Source organism: Canis lupus, chromosome 12 (genome assembly GCF_003254725.2).
Source record: "Canis lupus dingo isolate Sandy chromosome 12, ASM325472v2, whole genome shotgun sequence".
Classification (NCBI taxonomy): domain Eukaryota; kingdom Metazoa; phylum Chordata; class Mammalia; order Carnivora; family Canidae; genus Canis; species Canis lupus.
Window position 1 is genome coordinate 18,618,789 of NC_064254.1, and position 26,012 is coordinate 18,644,800.

The window sequence follows — 26,012 nt, forward strand, 5'->3', positions numbered from 1 at the left end:
GACTGTCCCTATAGCTTGGCTATTGTAAATAAGACTGCTATAAACATAGGGGTGCATGTATCCCTTTGAATTAGGGTAAAAACCCAGTAGTATGATCGCTGGGGCAATAGGGCAGTTCTATTTTTAACTTTTTGAGGAACCTCTATGCTGTTTTCTACAGTGGTTCCACCAGTTTGCAGTCCCACCAGCAATACACCAGTGTTCTCTCCTCCCTTCATTCTCTCCAACACCTGTTGTTTCTTTTTAGCCATTCTGACAGGTGTAAGGTGATATTTCTCTGTGGTTTTGATTTGCATTTCCCTGATGGTAAGTGATGATGAACATCTTTTCATGTGTCTGTTAGTAACCTGGATGTCTTCTTTGGAAAAATGTCTATTCAGGCCCTCTGCCCATTTTTAAATTGGATTATTTGGTTTTTGGCTGTTGAGTTGTATAAATTCTTCATATATTTGGATACTAACAGTTTATCAGATGAGTCATTTGCAAATATCTTCTCCCATTCTATAGTTTGCCTTATAGTTTTGTTGATTGTCTCTTAACCTGTGTAGAAACTTTTTATTTTGATATATCTTAAATGTCTTTTAAGACTGTTGATTGAGACTCTTATAGAGTTATTTCTCAAACATCCTGATGGTCCAATATACTGTTAGTATTCAGTCACACACCTCACCCCACCCCCATTTTGGTACAGGGTTTAAGCACAAATGAGTTAATATCTAACTGGCTTTATTCCTCATACACTAGACTTAGAAATAAATTTCATGAATGTCAGCCTTCTATGATGTCATAGTAGTTGTCAAACCCCTTCTGGGAAAGATTTGAATACAGCATTGCCATTGGTTCTGTTTTGGTAGAAATTTCCAAAAAAAAAAAAAAAAAAAAGAAGTGCATGGATACACTGGTAGGCATTCCATGCAGAGATGATATAAACTTTGTAAAAGCAAATGAACATTTGTTTTTCAAAAACTCCCCCAGTCGTTGGCATAACAGTAGTTTCATCATAATAATCCAAATTTCCATGCTTGCCTTGGGCTTTCCATCATTGCTTTTAATTGTTTTATAATAACTTTCCCCTGTATTTCTTTTTTTTTTTTTTTAAAGTTGTTTTTTTTTTATTTTTATTTTTTTTATTTATGATAGTCACAGAGAGAGAGAGAGAGGCAGAGACATAGGCAGAGGGAGAAGCAGGCTCCATGCACCGGGAGCCTGATGTGGGATTCGATCCCAGGTCTCCAGGATCGCGCCCTGGGCCACCTGGGCCAAAGGCAGGCGCCAAACCGCTGCGCCACCCAGGGATCCCGTATTTCTTTTAAATGGAGTTACTCAACTAATAGTGCCATCTTAAAATTGTTCTTAAATCAATATATTAAAGTAATCATTTTAGGGATTATTTTAAGAATTTAAAGGAGAGGGCTATTTAATGCAAATTTATATTTAAATAATTCACAGCATTTCTGATACAAATATTGTACCTAGTAACTGCTGGAATGAAGAACTTGAAACTGACTTCACAAAGTTGTTTGAAAATGAAAACTTTGATAAAGCAGATATTTAGAGTGGGGATTTTTTAGGCCCATATAACAGACATATTTGAACTAGACTGAGATATGAATTTGAATTTGAATTTGAATCCACAGTCCCCAGAATGTAAAGTAGATAATATTTCCTTTTTATCCATATGCCTTCATCTAAGGGGTTTTAGATATATAATTAGTAGCTGATATAACTTCTTGTTTCCCCCTTTATCATAAATTTGATATTCTTTTTGTTTCCTCTGTTTTAATCATATTGCTGTGACTTCTCTTCTGTTTCATTCTGATTTTCTAACATCAGAGAGATGTTACTCTCTGGAAAATATTGTGGGTTAGAGTTGTTTAACCCAATACACATACCTTTCTGAGGAGATCTTGGTATAATATTCTATAGTGGAAATACTTCTATCTTTGAAAAACATTCAAAGGATTTGGCCAATATTATTGTTCTCATTCTAATACCCTTACTATTTATTTATTATTTATGAATCAGCAGCTTCTATTAGCTGCCCTCTTTGTATTTTATTGCAGAACAATCTTTGCAGAGTCAGTGGTTATTAAAATAAACATGAGGATTCAATGATGTAATTATTCCTACTCATTGCTCCCCCCTCATGTGAGGTTTTCCAAGATGGTTAAAGTTATAGAGTGTTGCTGGAGGGAAGTTTTGTTCACTGGAGTGGGTGCTTTCCTGGGACAGTTCTGCTGAATTTGCAAAAGCTCATGTAACATTCTTGGGCAACACCAGGCATTCTGAAAGCACTGCTTACGTCCATTAACATAAATACCTTGACTTGCATTCTGTTGTGATGGGGTCAAATCTTGTGTGTGTGTGTGTGTGTGTGTGTGTGTGTGTGTGTGTATTTCAAAAGAGTATAGAACAGAGGAGAGTGTGAATATACACCAACAAAAGAAAGGGGACCATTTACCAATATTATATATAATCTCCATTCACTCTTCTTGAGTTTAAATCCTTTGTTGCTGTTGTTTCATTCTTTAGTTTCAAAAAATGTAAGCTTCTAGGCCTTGCCCTGAACTTCTAACTTATATGAGCTAGTTGTCCCACTTGCAAAATGTGTTATCCCTTCAGCAAGTATGTCTCTCCTGCTCCAAATAAAGTGACCTTTGAAATTGTGTCAGATTTTGAGCTGGTTACTTAACCTGACTCAGCTTCATTTTCTTAGTTTATAAGTAAAGATTGTAATATCTGTAATGGTTAGGATGATGTTAGCTATTATAACAGTTAATTCCCAAATGTTCAGTGGCTTAACATGGTAGAAGCTTATTTCTCATCATAGTCTGATGTGGGAGTTCCTCACCAGGGGTATTTTCTCACAGTTTCATTCAAGGACCCAGAGTCCTTCCATCTATAGTTATTTCCTTCACTAGGTCCTAGGAGTCCCATTCACTGAGCTCACAATAAGGAGATACATGATGACAAAAGTACACAGCTTCTTACCCACTTGGCCAGGAGTGACCCATATTACTACTGTTCACAGTCCAAGAACTAGTCATGTGGCCACATCCAATCCCAAAGGTATGGGGTATACTAGAAAATGTAATCTCTAGCTGGACACAGTCTTCTCAGCAATGATGCTGTATGGTATGTAAAGAAAGGACAGATCTTTGATGCTCCTCACTCATTGCTGCTACATCTGTCTCATACATCTTATGTAGGATTAAATATACTCACAGTCTAGAAAAACTGACTTGGCAATGAACTCTCAAGAGAAAAGGTGTAGTGAGTGAGTATAGGTATATCAAGTTTTCTTGCCTTGACTAATGTGCTTTTCAAACACTCAGTTTCTACTTTATTTACATTATTGACATTTATCAAAATTCATAGGTATTTTAATAAAATTATAGACTGTAGTTCTTCCTGTTATTGTCTATATCCTGCTGAATAGCAAAGGCAATTTTGGAATTGCCTGTGTTTTAATTTACAACAAATATTTGAGTTTAGAATTCAATCTCTCTTAAGAACGGAATCAGAGATTAATTTTACTTTTGAATTAATATGATTTTAAGTAGATAATTTATTTAAATAGTAGAAAACATAAAAGTTACAAAAGAGCATATAGTAAAATTTCTGCTCTTTACTGTATTCTCTAGTTGTTCAGCTCCCTTCCTGGAGGAAAATAAATGTTCTATTAAACAAATGGGTTCTCTATTTCCTTCCGAGGACATGTGTATGTATGCATGGGATTTCTTAATTTTTAAAAGAAATTATAGTATTCTATACACACTATTCTGCTGTTAGGTTCTTTTTGCACACCTTATAATAATGTTTTTTCTCAGGGCTTACCAGTTGTCCATTCTTTTAAACACTCATGGTATTCCCTTGTTTGAATGTCTCATAATTTATTTAGCCAGTTCCCTATTGATTATTATATAGATGTTTACAATCTTCAGCCATTGCAAATTGTGAATTATACAATGAGTAACCTTACATTTACATAAATAATTCTGCAGATATGCAAGTACATTTATTCAATAAATTGCTAGGAATGTTGCAGGATCAAAAGATATTTGAGTTTGTAATTTTAGCAGATTATTGGAAGATTGTTCTCCATAGTGGTTATATGTTTATGACCCCACCAGCAAGGGGAGCACCCTGTACTTGAGCCCAAAGAGAGTGCTATCAACTTTTTGATCTTTGCTAATTTGATGGGTTAAAAAAAAATGCACCTCAGTTATGAAGGAGGTTGAGTTGAGTGTTCCTAGCAGAATTTAATGAACTTAGCTGTCTGTTCATTTACTTTGTCCCTATGAGGCGTTTTTAAATATTTTTCTTATTGATTGGTGAATGCTCATTATATACGATAAATCTGGCTGAATGTCTCTAATCTGAATTGCAAAGCCTCCCCACCACTAGCTTTGATTTGTCTGTTTGCTGTTAGGAGTTTTTTGTTGGTTTTCTTATTTGTTTAGGTCTAGGTCATATAGGCTTTTTGATATTGGTATAACTATATGTCTCATACATCTTATATCATGGTTTTTAGTTTTAACTGTAATATTTTAAAAGTCTTTTTTTATTCCAAAGCTATAAAAGAATTCTCCCATGTTCTAATTACTTTGTGGTTCTATTTTTTGTTTAAATCGTTGATCCATCTGGACCTTGTTTTGTCGTTAAATGCATGATATAGATCCAATTTCATTTGTTTTTTTCCAGATGGCCACCCAGTTGTCCCAACACCTTTTATTGAAAATTCATCTTTTCCCTACTAGTATGAAAAGCAAGCTTCATTTTACACTACATCACTCTCCAAATACACTTTTTCAGTAGATTGACGACTTCATTTCCTTAGCAGGGCTCTTGTTTCTACTTCTACCACCCATTTCCAATTTTTGTTTTTATTTTTTAATATTTATCTATCTATCTATCTATCTATCTATCTATCTATCTATCTATCTATAGGCTCCATTCCCAATGTGGGGTTTGAATTCATGATCCTGAGATCAAGAGTTGCATGTTGTACCAACTAAGCAAGCCAGGCGTCTCTCCTTTTCTTTATAAAATTTATACCATATGAGCCAGATAAGGCACAACTCTATGCAAGGGTGCAGATAGACAGAGGTCTGTATCCTTTAAAATTGACTTTATAGTGACTATCATCCTTTTGTATAAGCCACAGAATTCTTGTATTTCGTGAAGGTATACGGCTAATCCCTACTCAATGCTTTCCCTTCAGCTTAGGACAGTAGTTTTTTGTTTTTTGTTTTTTGTTTTTAGATTTTATTTATTTATTCATGATGGCCACACAGAGCAAGAGAGGCAGAGACACAGGCAGAGGGAGAAGCAGGCTCCTCGCAGGGAGCCCAATGTGGGACTTAATCCTGGGACTCCAGGATCATGCCCTGAGCCAAAGGGAGCCACCCAGGTGTCCCTAGAAGCTTTCAAAATATGCACATACTTAGAGTTAATTGATATGGGGGTCACACCTGTACATTAAAAACAAAAACAAAAAAACCCAGGTTATGGGAGCAGCAAGTGTTGAAAAGTACATGTATTGTCTATTTTAAAAAATGGCTCCCTTGATGTAATGATGCACTCTATTTTTATGGATTTTCTAATATAGTTCATTCTTTCTAACAATTCTTTGTTCTAGTTTTTCACTGTTTTCTTTAGAAGTTTTCACAAGACTATTGTTATAACTAACCAATAAGATATTTGAAAGCTTGTTCCTTTGACAGATGTTTAATGAGTACCTCTTATGAATCAGTTGATATGCTAAGTGTAGGGTGTGGAATGGGAAACAAAACTATTGCTTTGAAAAACAAAGTGTTGGTGTTTAAACAAAATCATCTTTAAACTAGGAAACTACCACATTATAAGGCACTTATTTATGTCATGAGATTGTATTATATGTAGTGCTATAGAGTACATTCCTTTCAGAATAGTTTGGGAAGCCTATATTAATTTTGTCCCTCAGCTCTAGAGTTTACTATAAGTTGATATTATATGACAGTTTATTTAATGGAATATCCAGATTTAAAAACATTCCCAAATTTTCTTTTTTTTTTTTTTTTTAAGATTTTGATTTTTAAGTAATCTCTACATCCAGTATTGCAGCAAGAGTCACATGCTTTATGGACTGAGCCAGTCAGGCACCCCTCAAGTTTGCTTTCTAATAGGTGCTTCTTAGAATAATCACACAGATTATTTCACATACATATAAATAAAATTGAAATCATAGATATGTGACTAGAAGTCACATATTTCACATACATATGAATAAAATTGAAATCATAGATATGTGACTAGAAGTTAACACATATGAATTGTTGCTTTTATTGAATAACATTGGGTATTGCAATACTAAGCTAAATTGTTTTTAGGGCAATATTGTTACAGTGGCAGTTGGTAATAATCACCTGGTGTTAACAATATAGAAGTATCCTTTAGTGCAAATTAGTGTACATTTTCCCTAAATACAATAAAGGAAGGAAAAATCCTTAATGACTTACAAATGGTTGAAAATTAGCTGTAGTTATTTCTATTTAAAAATATATTTAGATCTTCTTCTTGTTAAATAGTGTGGGAATCCAGAAATTCAGTAAAAACAAGCAATCCAGAAAACATTTTCCCATTAACTTTCCACTTCTAGGCTGCATCAGTGATAGACATTTAAACTTTTCCTAATATTTTCCCATAGTTGTTCACTATTTGCTTTTGAGTGTGAAAAATGAGTGCCCTGACATCAGGGAGCAAGTCCTTTTTTTATGCTCTTCTCATATTCTGTAATTTTACTTCTGTTGGCTTGAGACAGTTATTCAGTATGAGTCACCCACTGCAGATGTCATTATTGAAAAAATGAATGCTTCTTAGGGGTTTCTACTTTTTTTGGAAGCAGGGTAAGCCCTGCTTCACTTATAGATTCTAAAGCCTTGCAATTAAAATACTCCTGTGCAAGCAATAACCCTTAGCCCCAAACATCCATCCTACTTCTAAAATATTCTTGAAATGACATGATATAAAATGGTCATACATGCTAAAGTTAGTGTATTGCTTCAGTTGTGTAAAAAAGAGTGGAGGGGACTGGTTTATCAAGTTGCACAGCATATTAAAATTTAAAAATGGCTTACGCCTGTCTTGCAAACAAAGAACTAGGGCATCCTACCTCATCTCACAAAGATATGAGTTGACACAGCAATATTTGCCATATGGAGATAGAAGGACAAATGTTCTCCGCCCTTCCCAGATCATTCTCCCACCAGGTCACCTCACTTGCTTGTAGTTCACATGGGCATCTTGTCCCACCACAGACACCAAGAAATTCATTGATCGTTATCTTCATGAATCAGTCAGATCCCCTAGAATCTTGTTCACATGTTTTTTAAAACTATTTTTAAAAAAGGTTTACTTATTTGAGTTACAGGATGCGCACATGTGAACACACATGTGCATGAGGGAGGGGCAGAGGGAAAGAATCTTCAAGCAGACTCCCCACTGAGTGTGGAGCCCATCGTGGGGCTCGATCTCACAACCCATGAGACCAAGAGTCTGATACTTAACTGACTGAACCACCCAGGCACCCTTTCATGTGCTTTCTTGATCCTAAAACTTCTATTTTTCTTAAACTTGTTGACTCTAAGATACCTGCCAGACTTGTCATTCTTACTGAATATCATGTGTGTTGTAATTCGCAGATTCATTCATTCATTCATTCTTGGGCCCCCACACACAAAGCTTTTGTGTCATAATACACATATTTAAACTACATATCAGAGTGTCTTCACTTGCCACTTCTTTTGATGTAGCATTGCTATACATCCAGTAACAATGTTACATTGCAAGCAAGAGAAAGCAGTAAACAGAACTAAGGGAAGGAAGGATCTGGCTGTCAGTGTAAATGTAAATAGCAGCTGTTCCATTCAAACTGTTTTAAAAACTACCGCCCGGTGAGAGCTTTGCATATAATGGGCCAGAATCAGGTTTTAGCATAAAATTTAAGAGACATGCTGCCACCCTCCTGTTTGCACTGCTTCACTTGTCCCACTCCTGCATAAGCAGTGGAGGATAAATATATATATTAGTCTATGAAAATGTTATCCAAATATCCCTTTCTGTGACAATATTGCAATATGCAGATATATCAATATACACAACTCCACATGCTGTACAAAGATGACACTGTGGATGGATTATTGTGTTAGTGGCAAGATACTTGTAAGTCCTAAGATCACATGAGCTTATCCTCTATCACATGCTGTGGCCACTGTTTCCGACTTTATATCTCAAGTTTGAAATGTCTTGAATTATCTCCCTTCTGTCATTTTTCTAGCAAAAGTGATCATATAGATGGCATTACAATGTCTTAAAATCTTTGTGCCATTTTTCTGCCAAATATGCATGGATTTTCTTTCCTAATAAGTTAGGGGGATAAACTGCTGGTAATAAGCACTTTAAAAATATTTCTTCTACATTGCAGCTTTATCTAAAACTGTGGCCCTTCAATAACTATCAATACCCAAACTAATATAGAGACCCTCTCCATGTAGTTATGTCAAGTTCCTATTTAGAAGGGATGACAAACAATCTGTTTCCTACCACGTGAATATGAAAGTCTTAACTAAAAACCTGCCACTGCTTTGAAACGGGGGTGAGGGAGGTGGAAATCATGATTGGTAATTCACAAAACATTATCTAATTCCCCATGATGACCACCTTCTTCCCCTTTGAACTTTTGGAAAACATTTTATCTGTAACACTCATTTGATACTTATAGTACAATAGCTTTTGTTATATATAATATCAACATAATGTCAGTAAACATGAACTGATGGTAGTGTTCATATAGGAGGCAATATAAATTATAAAATGCTACTGAGGTGTTTTTCCTATCATTATGGGTATGATCATCATTGTCCTGGAAACACAGAGGGCCCTTTTATATCCTTCATCACTCCTACATAGCACGGCACCTTGAACAAAGGAGGTGCTCAGTATATGTGCGGTGAAAGCTTGCTTTTTTTTTTTTTTTAAGTTTTGATACTCAGGTGAAATTTGGGTTGAGCTTTAAAATCACTGTTGTTTTCGAGTTTGAAATACATTGCGAAACCTTACTTTGCCGATAGGCCATTTTTACCTTTTTTCTTACAAATTTACTCAGGTTTAAGATTTTTGTGAAAGACCAAAAGTTATTTATGATATTATTATCCTTAAAAAGCATTCTGTTTTTAATAATGTACATAAGAAGCATTGTGCAGTGTGCTGAAAGGTACTGAAGCCTGCCAGAAAGCCAGACAATGCTGGTACTATAATCACACAATATAGTGTCCTTGGCAATATAATGGTACAAAATTGATAAAATATATTTATCTCCCCTTTCCAAAGTGTTCCAGGTTCTTTGAAAAGTTACTTGGACCCTTTGTCAGTATTTTGATAGATCTCATGGGAAAGATATCTGAATATTTCAGATGCACTAAGATTGAACAACAACAGAATGGCAAGCTGTGGAGCTTTCTCCCTAAGACATTAATGTGTAGGATCTGAGAAGCCAAACTGGTATAATGGTCAGAGACTCTAGGGAAGTCAAAACTCCTAGAACCTTCCTGTTTTCCCCATCAGCCTTTCACAAACCTCTGCTTGCTAAGTAGCTTCCCTGTTTCTGTTTCTCCTCTTCCTACGCCATACCCCACCCCAAAAGTCCTTTCCCTGGGATTATTTAGAATAAATAGGAAAAATAATCCATCTGACCACAAGGAGGAATGAGGCTGGAGGAAAACATAAAGTGTTACTCTTACTGAGTTTAGACATTTGTGAAAAACTGACTTTTATTGTCTGCCAACAGGGGAAGCTTTACACTTGGCTCGGGATTTTGGCTACACTTGTGAAACAGAGTTTCCAGCCAAAGCTGTAGGAGAACATCTTGCCAGACAACATATGGAACAGAAAGAACAGACAGCAAGAAAAAAGATGATCCTAGCGACCAAGTAAGCAGAATGGGAAGTCTCTATATGCCTTCTCTCAGTTTTTCCTTTTTTTTTTTTTTTGAGTGAGGGAAACAGTCTAGAAGGTACCAGTTCTATAAAGCAGGGGTTCTCACACTTCAGCAGTTAGATGTATTACACATGGACATCCCACCACCCCCAGCCTTGCACCCATAGCAAGATTTACAAACTGCCTTTATTTAGTGATGGGTCCATCTTTGACACTGATAATGGTTTTTGGAAAACGCTCCAGAATATGCAGGAATTCTTAAGAGAACAGTATGTTTAGGAAATGTAGATTCCAGGCAAATGTGTCATTAGCTGCTATATGATTTGGTCTAAACCACTCAGTGCACCTTAATACATGAAGGTGAAGATCTCAAATGAATACACTATGAATATTTGGAGAATATGACAAAGAGGACCCAGATGTGTGAGGCATAACATGGAGATCTCTGTGCCCAAGAATTGCCATCAGTGCCCCCATTTTTTCTGATGTACAATTAAACAAATGATCCCTATCCTGCTCCACCTGCAGTGGTGATACTGTTGAAAAGAAAAGGTATCATATATGAAAAAGCTTCTGAAAAGTGTAAACAGTCCAAAGTCCAACAAAAATGTGAATTAAAATAATGACAGAGATGACATAGTAATGGGGAAGCTTGGGTAAGTTGAGTTCATGTTTCCTCAAACTTGGAAGTTCTTTGATAGGGAATGGAAGAACTACTATTTATTGTGTGAAAACCCAACAAAACAGTAAATATGGCTGTAAGTCATGGTCAAAGTTTTAGAGAAAAATCTTTCAGGCTGTAACTAATTCATACTCTCTTCTCTTTATTAAAAAAAGCTATGCTACATAATGGACTATTAATAATCTTACCTAATTTCTGAACTGTATGTTCAGATTTTAGAACTCATAGTCCCAGGTGGGTTAACTTATCATTTCTAAATTAGTTTCTTATTTGGAGAAAACTTTTAGACAGAATAACAGAATAAAGTAGATAGTGTTAAAGTCATTGTTTCTTAGAAACTGATAGAAAATGACTTCACATGTTGGCTAAAATTTAAATGGGCTCAATGCATAAAAAAATGCAGTATTTCTTCTACCAACTTTTAATGTCACATAGGTTTTTTTTTGTTTGCTTGATTTTACAAGTTTAAGAGTTTAAATGGAATACCTGCCACCCAAGAGGCTTGCCCAAGGTATTAAATCCTTTATTTGGGATCTGTGCTACTTGTGGCTGGCACTGTTTGGGTTTAGGACATATTTGTGTATTTCTCTTCTGAGAGTGAGAGTAACTTAGATGATTCATCTTGCCCAAAAGAGAAGGAAAACAAAAGGTGGTGGCAAAAAGAGACAAAGAGTAAAACAAGGAAATAAAGGGAGAAGGAACAGAAGACAAAGAAAAATGAAGACAGCTAGAGAAAAAAATTAGAAGGCAGGTATAAAATGTGGACTTAAGATTTTGAGATAGGTCTTATTCTGTGCAAGTTCCTGCAAACGTGCTAGCAGAAAGAGCTGAAACTGGATGTTTTGTGTGGCTTATCTCCTGGGGGAATCTTAACTTCTGTTTTGCTTCAACTCATGCCCTCTTCCAAGGGAAGACCCAGAGAGGTTTTCATTAGTAATATTTCAGTTTCTCCAGGAAGAACCGAAAGTACAGATAGCCAGTCTGAATCCTTAATATAATCTTGGAAGAAGTAAAAAGACATATTATACAGATCCAGAGAAATGCTAGAAGTTAGGTAGTATCCTCCAGCTGTTCCCAAAACATAGTTTCCTTCTAGCTGGCAGGAGTATATAGATTTTGCCAATATGTGTACCCACATGACACCTGAATGACACTGTTATCCCCAGATACAAATTATCCGAGAGAAAACACCTTTATATTTTCTATCTCAAAATTAGTTGTTCGTAGTTTCATTGTGCATATTCTAAAACTTTCACTCCCTAACCCAGAGAAATCCTTCTTCTTATCATCCTTTCCTGAGAAGGGTTCCATAGCTGCTTACCTCTACCCCACAGCAATGCCACCACTAACATTCGAACCTTCGGAACACAAATACCCATTTTCTTGAGAGTTCCCATAACTCTGTTTAAATGTCTGTGCATTCAAACTGATGTGGAAATTTTGTTTTCATAGAAGTCCAATGTTAGCAGAACTTGAGGGGATTAAGAGAAGTACTTCCATATTTGTCAAAGTTATGCTGAGATGTCTATTTTAGAGTAGTGGATTCAACTCAGGAGTAGTATTTTCCTTCTACCTAGGATCCAAATAATGTCTATTTTTAGATGATATTTGGGACTTCGGTTTCATAAAATATTACAAGAACATGTACTTTTCTTTGATCCCTCTGCCCATAGCTGGACATTTGCAAACTATTAAATAATCAAGAATTGAGTTCACTGATTCCAATTACCTTATTTTGTAGAAGGGTAAAGAGGTCAAAGCATCTAGAAATTAGAAGACAGCCTGTATAATTTTTTTTATCTTTTTGGTTGCTTATATCCATCCCATCTTCTTATTAAACAATGTGAGACAAGAATGAAAGACTATGTAGTCATAATAAGTATATACAAGACAAGTAGTCATCAATATAACTGGGGATGTGTAGGAATAGCATGCCTTTCCCGCAACATATGAACGGATCTAACATGTGTTCTGAACAGTTTCTAATTTTCTAATAGCAAAACATCAGATATTTTTAATTAAAATGCTCAACGTTGAAATTAGCTTACATGGATACACATTACATTTCTAGTTAGTTCACCTTTGTTCACAAGACTGTGACAATTGCATCAAAAATACATATGAAATTCATAACCTTTGGATGAGAGAGTCAATAACTGACTTCCATTGTTGGATTGATTTACATGTTTCTTTTTTACCTCTATGAATAACAGATTCAATTGTATTTAGTTATGTTGCCAATTATATAATTAAACGAAAGGCCCATTGACTAAGGGTCTAGCCTCCTAATTCTTCCTACTTTCTTGTGTTTTGTTGATTAACCAAATATCTTGGTGTAATTAAACAATTACATGGGAGGGACAGAAACTGAATTAGACCATTTTTGAATTCTGAAAATGTACTAGACAAAACATTTGATTCATGGAAAACACATTTAAACTTCTTCATTGAATTTAGAACTAAATATGCTTAATATTTGATCTGTATTAGGGTAAAGCAGAATTGTAAACAAGTTTTAATTGTTATCATGACAATAATTGTCAAAAGGAGAAACACAAAACCTGAAATTCAGACATCAGCTTAAAAATTATGTCCTTAAGGACAATGACGTAAGTGATAAAGTTAGAATTTATGATTCACTGAAGATCATCTTGTGTTACATAATTCATAATGTGACATTTTGTTTTGAGAAATGAGTATTTCTTATTGTGGCTTTATAAATAAAATTTTAAATAAGGATGAAACTAGTCATAAAAATAATAACTCCGTAACTGTCATAATGAGATGATGATCATAATCGCCTAAGGGGAGTCTACAAAATTGTCATCTGTTTTTAAGTCGAGAAGCTGTCCTAAGTCAGTGAGTTAAGAGCAGCAGAATCAAATAGCAGAGGTTAAGAATTCTGGAACTTTTCCTGGTACAGCTTCCTGTGTGGTGTAGCTAAATTGCTTAGCATGAGTTAAATATTTCCACACTTTGCCTTTTCCTCATTTCTTCATCAGCTTTAAGTTTATTATAACCTGCTGTAATGTTTATGCAGTAAGGAAGTTTATTTACCAGCTTATAAATTAATTTATTCAATTATCCAAATCACTCCTCTGTCATACTACGAGAAGTAAGCAATGTTTGAACCTTTATTTGAATTTTTAAATATATTTTAATCTGATATATTAAAAGATTCATCTTTAAATAGCTCCGATATTTTTTCTGTAATAATAGATTATATTGATGGTCTACCACATAGTAATTTATGTCACCAGTCTAAAAAATGATTAGCATGAGTCTGGATTTAAAATTTATTTAGAAATTTCCCAAAAAAGTAAAGATAACAGTATATCTAACTCTATTAAAAACATAAAGAATAACAGATAATGATGTCCTACCAAATGACATCATTAGATGCCACCAACTGGCATCAAATAATTAGTTCAAATTTCTATTCATCTATTGAAACATAGTCAATACACCTGAAAGTCAGTCAACTAAGCCTAACTCAGAACAGAAAAAGTGACAAATTAAGATCAAATTTTCTCAATGAAAATATACACATGTAATTGTTTAAAAGCATGCATTTAGATGCTATATCTCAGAGACTCAACTAAAACATTAGCTAGAATATATAGAGAATCCTGTTTGATTTAGAGCAGGTAAGGGCTATCTCTTGCGGAGGTTTTTTTTGGGGGGGGGTTAGTTTTTTCTCTCTTAATGACCCACTTTTACTCCCAATTGTGTTCACAATGAAAAAGACAAATTCTATGAAATCACACAATATGAAAGTAACACTGGCGATAAACCTGAGGATTATTGCTAAAAAAAAAAAAATCACAAATGATCTTCAGAAGAAATTTTAGGCACCTAATAGTAAAACTCCACTGACTTTAACTCAGTGATAAATTATTTGTGCTTCAAGATATTTTGTCACTTTTTGGTAATTATTTGTTTGTTTGTTTTTTTATTTTTTTTATTTTTTATTTTTGATAATTATTTGTTAATCACACAAATGCTTTGGAGAGTACTTAGTGGCTGGGTTCATGAAGTGACATTCACTTGGAATAATTTGACTCTTTTGTACTTGTCTTTGGCTACATTGATAATTACAGGCGGGGCTAATGATTAGATTTTTATGACTACTATCTATTGTAAATCCAGGCCAAAAAAAACCTAATCACTATCACATTATCCCTTGAATATGGAGCAACCTCATGGTAGATGATGTATTCTTTTGAGCAATTCCTTACCTGTCTTTTACTTCATTCTTTAATTACTGTATTAATCTAGTGTTTCATTGTTGTTTTCAAACAAAAATTATTTTCTTCATAGGCTTTGCTTCTTTAGAATTATATCATTTAGACTATATATCACAAAGGCTTTACTGCTTTTCAAACTATACAGTAATGTGGTAATTAAAACTGACCAGAAATCACAATGATTTAATATAAGAAAACCAGCTGAAAAATACTCTTTAGAGTACCTTCTGCAAGTAACCATATTATATGGGACATAACAATCACATTTTGTGAGGCTAAGGGGCTGAACTGTGATAAATGATTGTGTACTTTTTAAAAAAGCTTTTATTTATTTATCATGAGAAACACAGAGAGAGAGAGAGAGAGAGGCAGAGACACAGGCAGAGGGAGAAGCAGGCCCCATGCAGGGAGCCTGATTGGGACTCAATTCCGGGACTCCAGGATCATGCCCTGGGCTGAAGGCGGTGCTGATTATGTACTTTAAATATTAAAATTCAGTTCACAAGAGTCTAAATTATAATGAAATGCTGGTAAGCAGGATTTTCCAAAGTCTACTTGAGTCATGGCTCTGAAAGAAGTCTGTAACTTGATTTAAACTTTTTATAAATGTGATATCCCCTCCAAAAATCATATTTTAATTTTTTAAAAAGCAATGATTAAGTGTGATCCTTTCATATAGATCTTTTCTTATGCTGAGGTTAATTTATGAATATTCACCTTAAAAATGATCATTGGTTTTGTCAGTGCTCATGGGATGTTAATCACTTCAAAAGTATTACAGCCATCCTATAGTGCTTGGGAGCAAAGATGCCATTGTGAACTTCATCTGTATTTTGTAGATGGAACTTTGGAGGTTGCCTTATGAAAGTTTATCTAGTCCTCTTATTTTATTTATCTACCCATCTATTCCTCTTTTAAATGACAAAACAAACCTTTGGTAAATATCATGGGATGAAATTAAAGCCCTGTGTTAAGAGTTCAACTTCAATGATGAATCTTTCATTTTAGACAAATTTGTAAAGAATTCCAAGACCTGTTGAGCCAAGATAGATCACCACTGGGATCTTCCAGACCCACTCCAATTCTAGACCTTGACATCCAGAGACACTTAACACATTTCAGGTAAGACTGGTTTTCCAATTCCCTCAGACTCTCTTTTAAATTCTTAAACCATCTTTATCAACCCAGACATTTTTGTATTCCTATTGCAGTTACGTTTAGCGATATCGCTTCTATATTCAGATAGTGACTGACTAAATCTTTTGAAACTGCAAACACCTAAGATCAAATTATAAAAATAATGCAGGGAGCATTTTAGATCAGAAAATTTGGTATCTTTGTGCAATTTTCAGGAAATTGTGACTTTGATAGTGAACACTATTATTTCAAGTAATGGCACTTTTGAATCAGGATTCTGAAATCATTTAAATACTTCTTTATCTTGGTGAGGCACATTGTTGAATGAACCGATGACATGACACAAATTAATGGGATATTACACACTGATTTTACAGGGGTATGTTAATAATTTCTGCCCAACTGGAAACTGAAAATGGTTCTTAAATTAGACCACACAAGTATATTTTAAAGCTCCTAGAATGTGTTAGTGAAAGCATACTTAAAATTTTATTTTCTGAGAAGCTTTGAAAAGTAATAGAATTTTTTTCTAGTTAATTTATGCCCTAGATGTAACATTGAAAGGAACAAGATAATTACTCAAGTAATTTCCAGTTTTAAAGCTCTAAAATTCTAATGCCTTATATGATATTTCTCATCAGTGTAAAAAATATTTTATCCTCTTTTAATTATCATCATTTAGTTTAAAAAGCACTGTTAAGCAGGGGTCCCTGAGTGGCTCAGGTCTTGATCTCATCAGGGTTTTGAGTTCAAGCCCTGCATTGTGGTCCACACTGGCTATAGAGCCTACTTAAATTTAAACAAAGCAAACAAACATAAACAATGCTAAACAAAGACTATTGCACATTACATTTTTTAATGTTTTTAGTACCTCTCACTGATTACAATGCTGTTGAGGAGGATACTCCATTATATAAAATAATGGATATTTAAATGAGTTGGAATTTTATCTGCAACATCAGAGACTTTTAAATAGAGTATTTTATTTTGCATATGCCACAAGGCTCTTCAAGATGTAATAGATCCATCTTAGAAGACTAAACTTGAGGTTTAACTTCTAAAAATGTACCAGATGTACCAAAAATATATCTCACAGAACTTTTCTCCTCCCACTCAATTGGGTTAGTGAAAGTGAATGGAATAAAACTGGTAGAAATTACAATGCCCAGAAGTTAAGAGGAAAAGGCTTTGGAGCCAGTAAAACCATCTTCAAATCCAGACCCTCATACATGTGAGCTGAGTTGTCTTGGGGTAACATGCATTCTTTCCAACCTTTGATTTCCCTAGCTTTAAAAGGAATAAGAACTCTTCCATTATATGGTGGTAGTGAGCTAAAATGAGATAATGAGTATAAGTGTGCCAGGCTGGCTCAGTCAGTAGAGCATATGAACCCCCCCCCTTTTTTTTTTAATTTATTCATGAGAAATAGAAAGAGAGAGAGGCAGAGACACAGACAGAGGGAGAAGCAGGCTCCCTGCAGGAAGCCTGATGCAGGACTCAATCCCAGGACTCCAGGATCATGCCCCTAGCCGAAGGCAGACACTCAACCACTGAGCCACCCAGGCGTCCCAAGAGCATGTGACTCTTGATCTTGGGGTCTTGAGTTCAAGCCCCACATTGGGCATAGAGATTACATTAAATAAGGGCAGCCAGGGTGGCTCAGTGGTTTAGCGCCTGCCTTCGGCCCACGGTGTGATCCTGGAGACCCGGGATCGAGTGCCACATCAAGCTCCCTGCAATGGAGCCTGCTTCTCCCTCTGCCTGTGTCTCTGCCTCTCTTTCTCTGTTCTTCTCATGAATAAATAAATAAAATCTTTAAAAAAAAGAGAGATTACGTTAAGTAAGTAAATAAATGAAAAATAAAATGAGATAATGAATATAAAGTAAGGCTTCAGTGAATGATTGTTAACCCCACCACCAATTCATGTTTAGAAGGTATGGTTTGCTCCACTGTCATATCTGTACAAATATTTTTTGTATTTTTGTATACACACTAAAAATATAATTTTTATAGATGTCTTAATTCAGGACTTAATAATTTGTATATAAATTCAAATCTTGATTTAAGGAAGTTTGTTAAGTTACAAATATACTCTAAGGAAGAATTTACCATAAAACATAGAGAATTCAGGTTTTATATCATAGCTACCAGGTTATTTCCATTTACAGGTGCCACAGCCTTCATCAGTGAGCTTTCCCTTTTTTCAGGATCAAAACAAAATACAGCATCAATGTGTAAACTGAATATTAGTGACAGTATGAAATAAATAGGCAAACTGTTTGTTTGCTCAGCATAGGCACAATCTGTTAATTTGTTGATGCTTTAGTTAGTTGCCAAATTAATGCCACAGAACTCCTCAGAGAAAACTTTCACTTCTAAACTTGAGCTGAATGTTTCCTTCCTGGGCTTTATTTGCTCTTATTTACCTCCCCACCATGCAGAATATGGTAGGTAATAAGCTAGTTTGGTATTGCCCAGAGAAGAGCTAAATATATTGAAAATTACTCCCCCCATCCTCAATGAAAAAAAGTGATCATATTTTAGGTGTAAAACTCTCAAGATTATGTATGGCTGCAGGTCCTCAATCACAACAATTTGAAATACACAACTATACCTTAAAACAATTTAACACTACATGGTATATCTATGTTTAAAAGTATCACCTATATGATTTTGGTATCATTATTTATATAGTAATATATGTGCATAAATGTAATATATTATTGTTATAAATGTTATGTATTAAGTACTTTGACATCAGAAAGTTATGATTTCCTATTTGTTATGCCTTTTTAATATTTTCCAGATTTTTTACTTTGCTTTAACTATATTCCAGATTACTTATTTTGATGAGTTGTTCTAATTTCATAATAGAAGATAGTAGGATATTAGAAATCACTTAACTTAGGGCAGCCCAGGTGGCTCAGTGGTTTAGCGCCGCCTTCAGTCCAGGGCGTGATCCTGGAGACCCAGGATCGAGTCCCACATTGGGCTCCCTGAATGGAGCCTGCTTCTCTCTCTGCCTCTGTGCTTCTGTGTGTGTGTGTGTGTGTGTGTGTGTGTGTGTGTGTCTCATGAATAAATAAATAAAAATGTTTTAAAAAAAAGAAATCACTTAACTTAAATTCACTTTATAGCAAACTTCCTATTGTGATCTCCTATTATTGTGATAAAAAGCACTTAAATGTAAAATTTACCATCTTAACCATTTTTTTTCTTAACCATTTTAAATGTACAGTTTAGCAGCATTAAGTAAATCTCCCAGACATTTTCATTTTGCAAATCTGAAACTCTATAATCTTTAAACAACTCCCCTTTTTCCCCTTCTCCCCCTCCCCCTAACCCATGGCAGCTACTATTCTACTTTCTGTCTTTATGATTTTGACTACTCGAGATGCCTCAAAGAAGTGGAATCATACAGCATGTCTTTTTTGTGACTAGCTTGTTTCACTTAGTATAATGTTCTCAAAGTTCATCTGTATTGTAGCATATGTCATAATTTCCTTCCTTTTAAAAACTGAATAATATTTCATTGTATATATATGCCACATTTGCTTATCTATTCATTCATTAATGGATATTTGGGTTACCTCTACCTCTTGGCTGTTGTGAATAGTACTGCTATGAAAATGGGTATGCAAATATCTCTTTGAGATCTTGCTTTCAATTCTCTTGGATATATACCCAGAAGTAGAATTACTATATTATAGAGTGATTCTTTTTAATTTTTTGAGAAATTGTCATAGACTTATAACATATGAAAGAGATTTTTATAATAGAGGATTAAGCAGAGTAGAGGTAATTTCCTGGGGTAACTAGGAAATGCTTTCATCTTTCTATCTTACAGTACTTGGCACATGGTATATAACCAATAAATATGTTAATTGTTTTTCATAGCGGCTGCACCATTTACATTCCCACCAACAACAGTACACAGGGTTTTAATTCCCTCACATCTATGCTAACACTTTTTACTGCTTCTGTTTTTGTCTTTGATAGCAGCTATTCTAATGGGTATGAGGTGATATCTCATTGTGGTTTTGATTTGTATTTCCCTAGTGATGAATGATGTGAAGCATATTTGCATAAACCTGTTGACTGCTTCTATGTAATTTTTGGAGAAAGTCTATTCAAGTCCTTTACCCATTTTTAATCTGGTTATTTACTTTTTTGTGGTTGAGTTTTATTTTTATTTTGTTCAACTTGCCTTTTTTTTAACTTTTTGTTGTTGTTGTTCAGAAATTTTGATGTTGTTCAACTTGCCTTTTTTTTTTTTTTTTAACTTTTGTTCCTATGCTTTTGGTGTCATATGCACGAAATCCTTGCCAAATCCAAAGCCATGAAGCTTTCCTCCTGTTTTCTTCTAAGAGTTTATAGTTGTAGGTTTTATGTTTAGGTCCTTGATGCATTTTGTATTGATTTTTTGTACAGAAGATAAGGTAGTTTCCAACTTCATTTTTCTGCATGTCTTAAACTATATCCTTTTAAACAAAAGATACATGGTTGACATTTCCAATTAAAACCCAAATTGAAGTCTCCTGATGTAGACCGAGTTTAAATGTATGTCTTTTTTTTTCTTTTACTGTGTATTTATTAAAAGAAGCCTCAATAGAATAGTTTAATAGGACAGTAAAGGTCAGCTTCCTGCCTGACCTTGAAAAAGACTTTATACTTTTTAAGTGTTGCCCTTAAACCTGGTTTCACAGCAAAATCTCTCTTGGAGCTTTTTTAAAAATCTCCAGGACAGGAGTACACTGTAAAAGATTTAATTTAATAGGTCAAGTCTAGCATTGGACTTGGGCATCTGTGTTATTTGCAGAACTCTTAAGTTGATCCTGATAGTTAGACAGCCTTAAGAACCACAGCCATAGTATGTTCCTAGACTATTAGCTTTTTTTTTAACTTTGGAAGAAAAACAATTCTAATTCATTTTTAAGGTGACACTGAGAATTATATAAAGTTCTGTCTTGTATACTAATGTGTTAAAAGGATTCTACATTTATTATTCAGCTAATAATCTGGGTAAAAACATGTCAGCATGGAATGTGCCTCTTTCATAATTTCCTGACAGCAGTACCTTTAATTTTGATAGAAGCATAAGCTCAAGAGAAAAATGAGTTAGAAAGGAAGCATAACACATTTGACTTTGAAAACAGTACATTGGCAGAGTCTGATTTTCTACTGTTTTTGCTGAGTTCTGGCTGGGAGAGAGGTAAGGAGACAATGTGATTGAATAGACATAGAGAATGCTCTAATTAGTAACATCAACTTTTGCTATTATTTTACTTGGTCACAATATCCCTCCCAATGCAGACTACTTGAATTACACCTTACTGGGTGTGTGATTTGGTACTTTGAGGACTATGGGTTACTTTCAGCCCATTGAATATGCCCAGGTAAAGCTAGGGAATGATATGACCTCATAAAGCACAGATAATTACTTTCAGTTTTCTGTGGTAGTTGACATAGCAGTGTGCTCCGGGAAACTATAGCAGTGACCCTTCTCACAATCCATAACCTGGAAAGCTGCTTGTATCCATCAAAATGACAGGAGTCAGGTTTATTCATTATTTATAATTTACTGGGATCCCTGGGTGGCGCAGCGGTTTGGCGCCTGCCTTTGGCCCGGGGCGCGATCCTGGAGACCCGGGATCGAATCCCACGTCGGGCTCCCGGTGCATGGAGCCTGCTTCTCCCTCTGCCTGTGTCTCTGCCTCTCTCTCTCTCTCTCTGTGACTATCATAAACAAAAAAAAAAAAAAAATTTATAATTTACTGAGTACCATCAAAAGTGTAGAGGACACAGCAGACACTACAACACCTACTGGAAGGGTACAGAATTGATTGAAATCTGCAGAAGACCCGCAGATACAATTCCCAGGAACAATGGTGGCAATTAGACCAAGGTGGCATGGGGCCTCGCAGACAGGATAGCCTCAGCTCACACAGAAACCCAGGTGCCTAATTTTCTGCAATATTAGGAATTCCCCTCTTTGCAATCTCAGGAAATCTTAGCAACTTTTCCCTTCTTGTTCTCTTACATTCCCATAATCACCTTGAATCTGAAATAAAGCAAAAGTATGTCTGACAACATAAATAAGAGAAGGGAGTTAGACTATCTTTAATGCTCAGGGGCAGGAAAACACCCTATCAGAAAAATGAGGAAGTTTTCTTTCTCAGCCTCCACCTTAGGATCCTGAAATGTTCTTGTTTTTTTGTTGTTTTTTCTTTTTCTTTTTTTTTATTTATGATAGTCACACACAGAGAGAGAGAGGCAGAGACATAGGCAGAGGGAGAAGCAGGCTCCATACACTGGGAGCCCGACGTGGGATTCGATCCCGGGTCTCCAGGATCGCGCCCTGGGCCAAAGGCAGGCACCAAACCGCTGCGCCACCCAGGGATCCCAGTTCTTGTTTCTTGCATTTTAATGTGGTAATGTCAGTGGTGCAAAGATTGGGAATAAAAAATTGTCCCATACTTTAGGAACTTGCAATGTGGAGGAAAATTATTTACAAAAACTTAAGAAAGGGGATCCCTGGGTGGCTCAGTGGTTTGGCGCCTGCCTTTGGCCCAGGGCGCGATCCTGGAGTCCTGGGATCGAGTCCCGCGTCGGGCTCCTGGCACGGAGCCTGCTTCTCCCTCTGCCTCTCTCTTTCTCTCTCTCTCTCTGTCTATCGTGAATAAATAAATAAAATCTTTAAAAAAAAAAACTTAAGAAAATATGAGAGTTTGTAATAAAGGATTAAGCACAATGCAGGTAATTACCTAGGATAATTAGGAAAGGCGTTTATCTATTTATCCATAGTACCTAGCACATAGTATGTACCCAATAAATATATTAATGAATGGATTATGTTAATATCTCTGTGAGGTCTGGGATGTATTCTCCACTGGGTTTTTCCCAAGGCCATGATGTTTTAATTGAACCATGGGCTAGGGAAGTGAAATGATTGATATACTTAATTCTGTTTCAGTCAAAAAGTGAATTGACATCAACCTTTTTAGAAATAGACCCTCTTACTCCCCCCATAATTCCTGGAAATAAGAAATGTATAGGCACTTCTCAGATATCTGTACATTTGCTGGTGATTACATCTTCTTCATTGATTCTCAATGTTGGAAAGCCCCTTACATTTCCTACTTTCCTTCAACATTTGGATCTTCTTTTCCAGCATCCTTGTCAGGTTGTCACCCATTCCAGGCTTAAAATTCTTCAATAATAGACTGCTCTTTTATTGCCTAGACATCTCTTCTATCTCCAACAACGCTATTTGAAATGCCTTCCTTCCACTGAGGCAACATCTATCTCCCTAATGTCCCACTCTTTGGGGGCCTTCCACAGTCAGTTTAATTCTGTTTCCCTCCCAATTTCTAAAGACAGTTCTGGTGTCTGAGTTTTCTCTTGCTGGGCGAGTCATCCCCCTTTTCTTTAGTGTTCCACATATGACATGAATTCCAGTCAACTCAACTACTACCTTCGGAGTGCTGTATGCTCAGCAACACACTCAGGAGCGCATGTGTGTCTCTACTTGAATGTGACATGTTTGGTTTTCTCCAAGGAGCCTAACGTGTGTGTAGGTTTTGTTTTTTGTTTTTATTTTTCTCATTTTGGGGGAATGGGAAAGTGGTAGGGAAGGTAATCATCAGTGGATAATTTTATTAATCCTGTGAAAGCATTCTTGAGTGTCAGAAGAGAAAGGAAGAAATGTCAATTAAATTTCTAATCTCAAAAGAAAACATCATGAAATAAATTATACAACAAGGCTTAGCATTTAAGAAATAAGATTATAAGCTTCCTTCAGGATGTTATGCCAATTCAAGAGGACTTCTAGGACCATTTTGTTTAAGAATATTCAAAATAATGGGCCTGAATTGTGAAGGAAAAAAATCCGATATTTCCCACTTCAGCTCCTTTATTAGGGTTGAAATTAAACTTTAAAATTTAAACTTCAAAAACTGAGTGCCATTCCCAGGTGCATAGAAAAACATACCTGTAAATGGTCAGGTTTTATTCACTAGTTAAATACAGAGTTTCTATTTACATAAGAGTAAAAATAGTCTCCCTTGAAGCAAAATTTTCACTAGTAAAAATTAGACTAAACATAAAACAGGCAACAGTTTTCACTCCCTTAGCAGATAAGTGGAACCATGATGAATTTCCTTTATGAATCTACATTAAATTTAGTTACGTTCATTTAACATTAAGCAAGATATTGGAGAATTAAATCAGTTGCCAATATTTATAGTACTTCACAAGTTGCATGGCACAAAACCAAATGCTGCAGGAGGTACATATATGAAAGCATTCCTTGAAGGTCACTTGGTGATATTTTAATGGATTTTTAGGTGCAGCACATAGGAGACTAGTAACTCAAACAACAGAAACCAGAGGCAACTGTTTCTAACAGGTTGCATAGCTGGCACCATAAAAACAACATGTGTGAATATGTGGGGCATACATAGTTGGTAAAGAAATTTGGTAATTTTTTAAAAATATTTTATTTATTTATTCATAAGAGACACAGAGAGAGAGAAAGGCAGAGACACAGGCAGAGGGAGAAGCAGGCTCCGTTCAGGGAGCCTGACGTGGAACTCGATCGTGGGTCTCCAGGATCATGCCCTGGGCTGAAGGCGATGCTAAACCACTGGGCCACTGGGGCTGCCCGAAATTTGGTAATTTTTATTTAAATAATTTCTATCTTTGTCGAGTTATGGGTTAGGGGATGGTCTGGGAGGCGGCACAGGATTGTGGGAAGCACTCAGGATGGGTTCCAGGGACTTGAACTCGGTTCTCCTCTTGTTACCAGCTTATAGTGTGGATTTAGAGGAGACATTTTACCAGTCTGAACTCTGCATGTTCTTCTATAAATTGATACAGTTAAGCTGGATGATCTCCAAGTCTTCTTCTAGACCAATGATATTTTACCCCATTCTCCATTTACTGCTCTATGTTAAATCATTATTTATGCCATGTTTCCATATGATCTCATTTTTTCTCTTTGTTTCAGAAATTAGTTCCTTAAAAAAAAAAAAAGTCGACAATTGAATAAAATTCATCTAAAAAAGCTCAAGAGCCCTAGGCTTAGCATTTCCATTCCCTTATTCTACATAGAAAATATATGACAGGGAGAAATGTAAGGAGATGGTTAATTTATTCCTAAAAGCTCTACTCCTATATGCAAAAATAGGGTGCAAATGTCAAAAATGTCTTTACCTTCAAAAACTTGACTTGAATGTGATGGACTTTGGTGTTTCTTAATGCATGTGCAATAATTATATCCTTAACCTCCTTTCCTAATGAGCTGAAGTAAAATGGATCACAAGGACTCAGTTCCCTTTGGAACCTTAGTAAGTGACTGAGAAGAACAGGAGGAATGTGACTTTAGGGTGGTAAATGGGCAACACATATCTCAATCTGGTAGACAGATTCAGGGCAGTCATAAATACAATTCTCCAAAGTGAGCTTTTGGGTTTTGTAGAACTCTAGTCTCATGAGATGCTCCTTGAAAGTGTCTCATGGTCAAGTGTTTGATGGTTTAGGAAACCCTACCTATTATAATCTGTTTGAAGTATGCCAGTTACACATCAGCATATCAAAAGCTCCCAGACCCCTTTTTGAATGGAAGAAATGCTCAGCTCCCTGTTTCCAAAATGTGATCATAAGAACTTTTTTTTTTTTCCAGTTACTCTTAACATCCCATGAAACTAAAGTTCTACAGAAGTTCTGGGGGAAATGCTGAAGTTCTTAATTCTCTTTTTCCTGGGAAGGATAGCGGACATGGTAGTTAGGTGTTACTTCTTGGCCCTAAGGGAACATACCCAACTCCCTGGCTGCATTTAAATTGAATAGGTACTGCTTAAAAAATACTGATGTTTTGGAGCATCCCAAACTAATTAAACCAGAATCTCTGGAGTGGGATCCACATATGGGTTTTTTTTTTTTTTTTTAATAAGCTCCCCAGGTGACTTCT

The 26,012-nt window shown here is 35.6% G+C and overlaps 1 protein-coding gene across 1 annotated transcript in view; it reads left to right on the forward strand.

The window, feature by feature from the left end:
* TFAP2D (transcription factor AP-2 delta) overlaps positions 1-26,012 on the forward strand; it is a 55,627-nt gene that overhangs the window by 18,813 nt on the left and 10,802 nt on the right. Inside the window, exons 5-6 of the mRNA XM_025419009.3 lie at positions 9,827-9,968; positions 15,913-16,026. Of these exons, the coding sequence (XP_025274794.2) occupies positions 9,827-9,968; positions 15,913-16,026 (256 nt within the window). The remainder of the gene's footprint in view (positions 1-9,826; positions 9,969-15,912; positions 16,027-26,012) is intronic.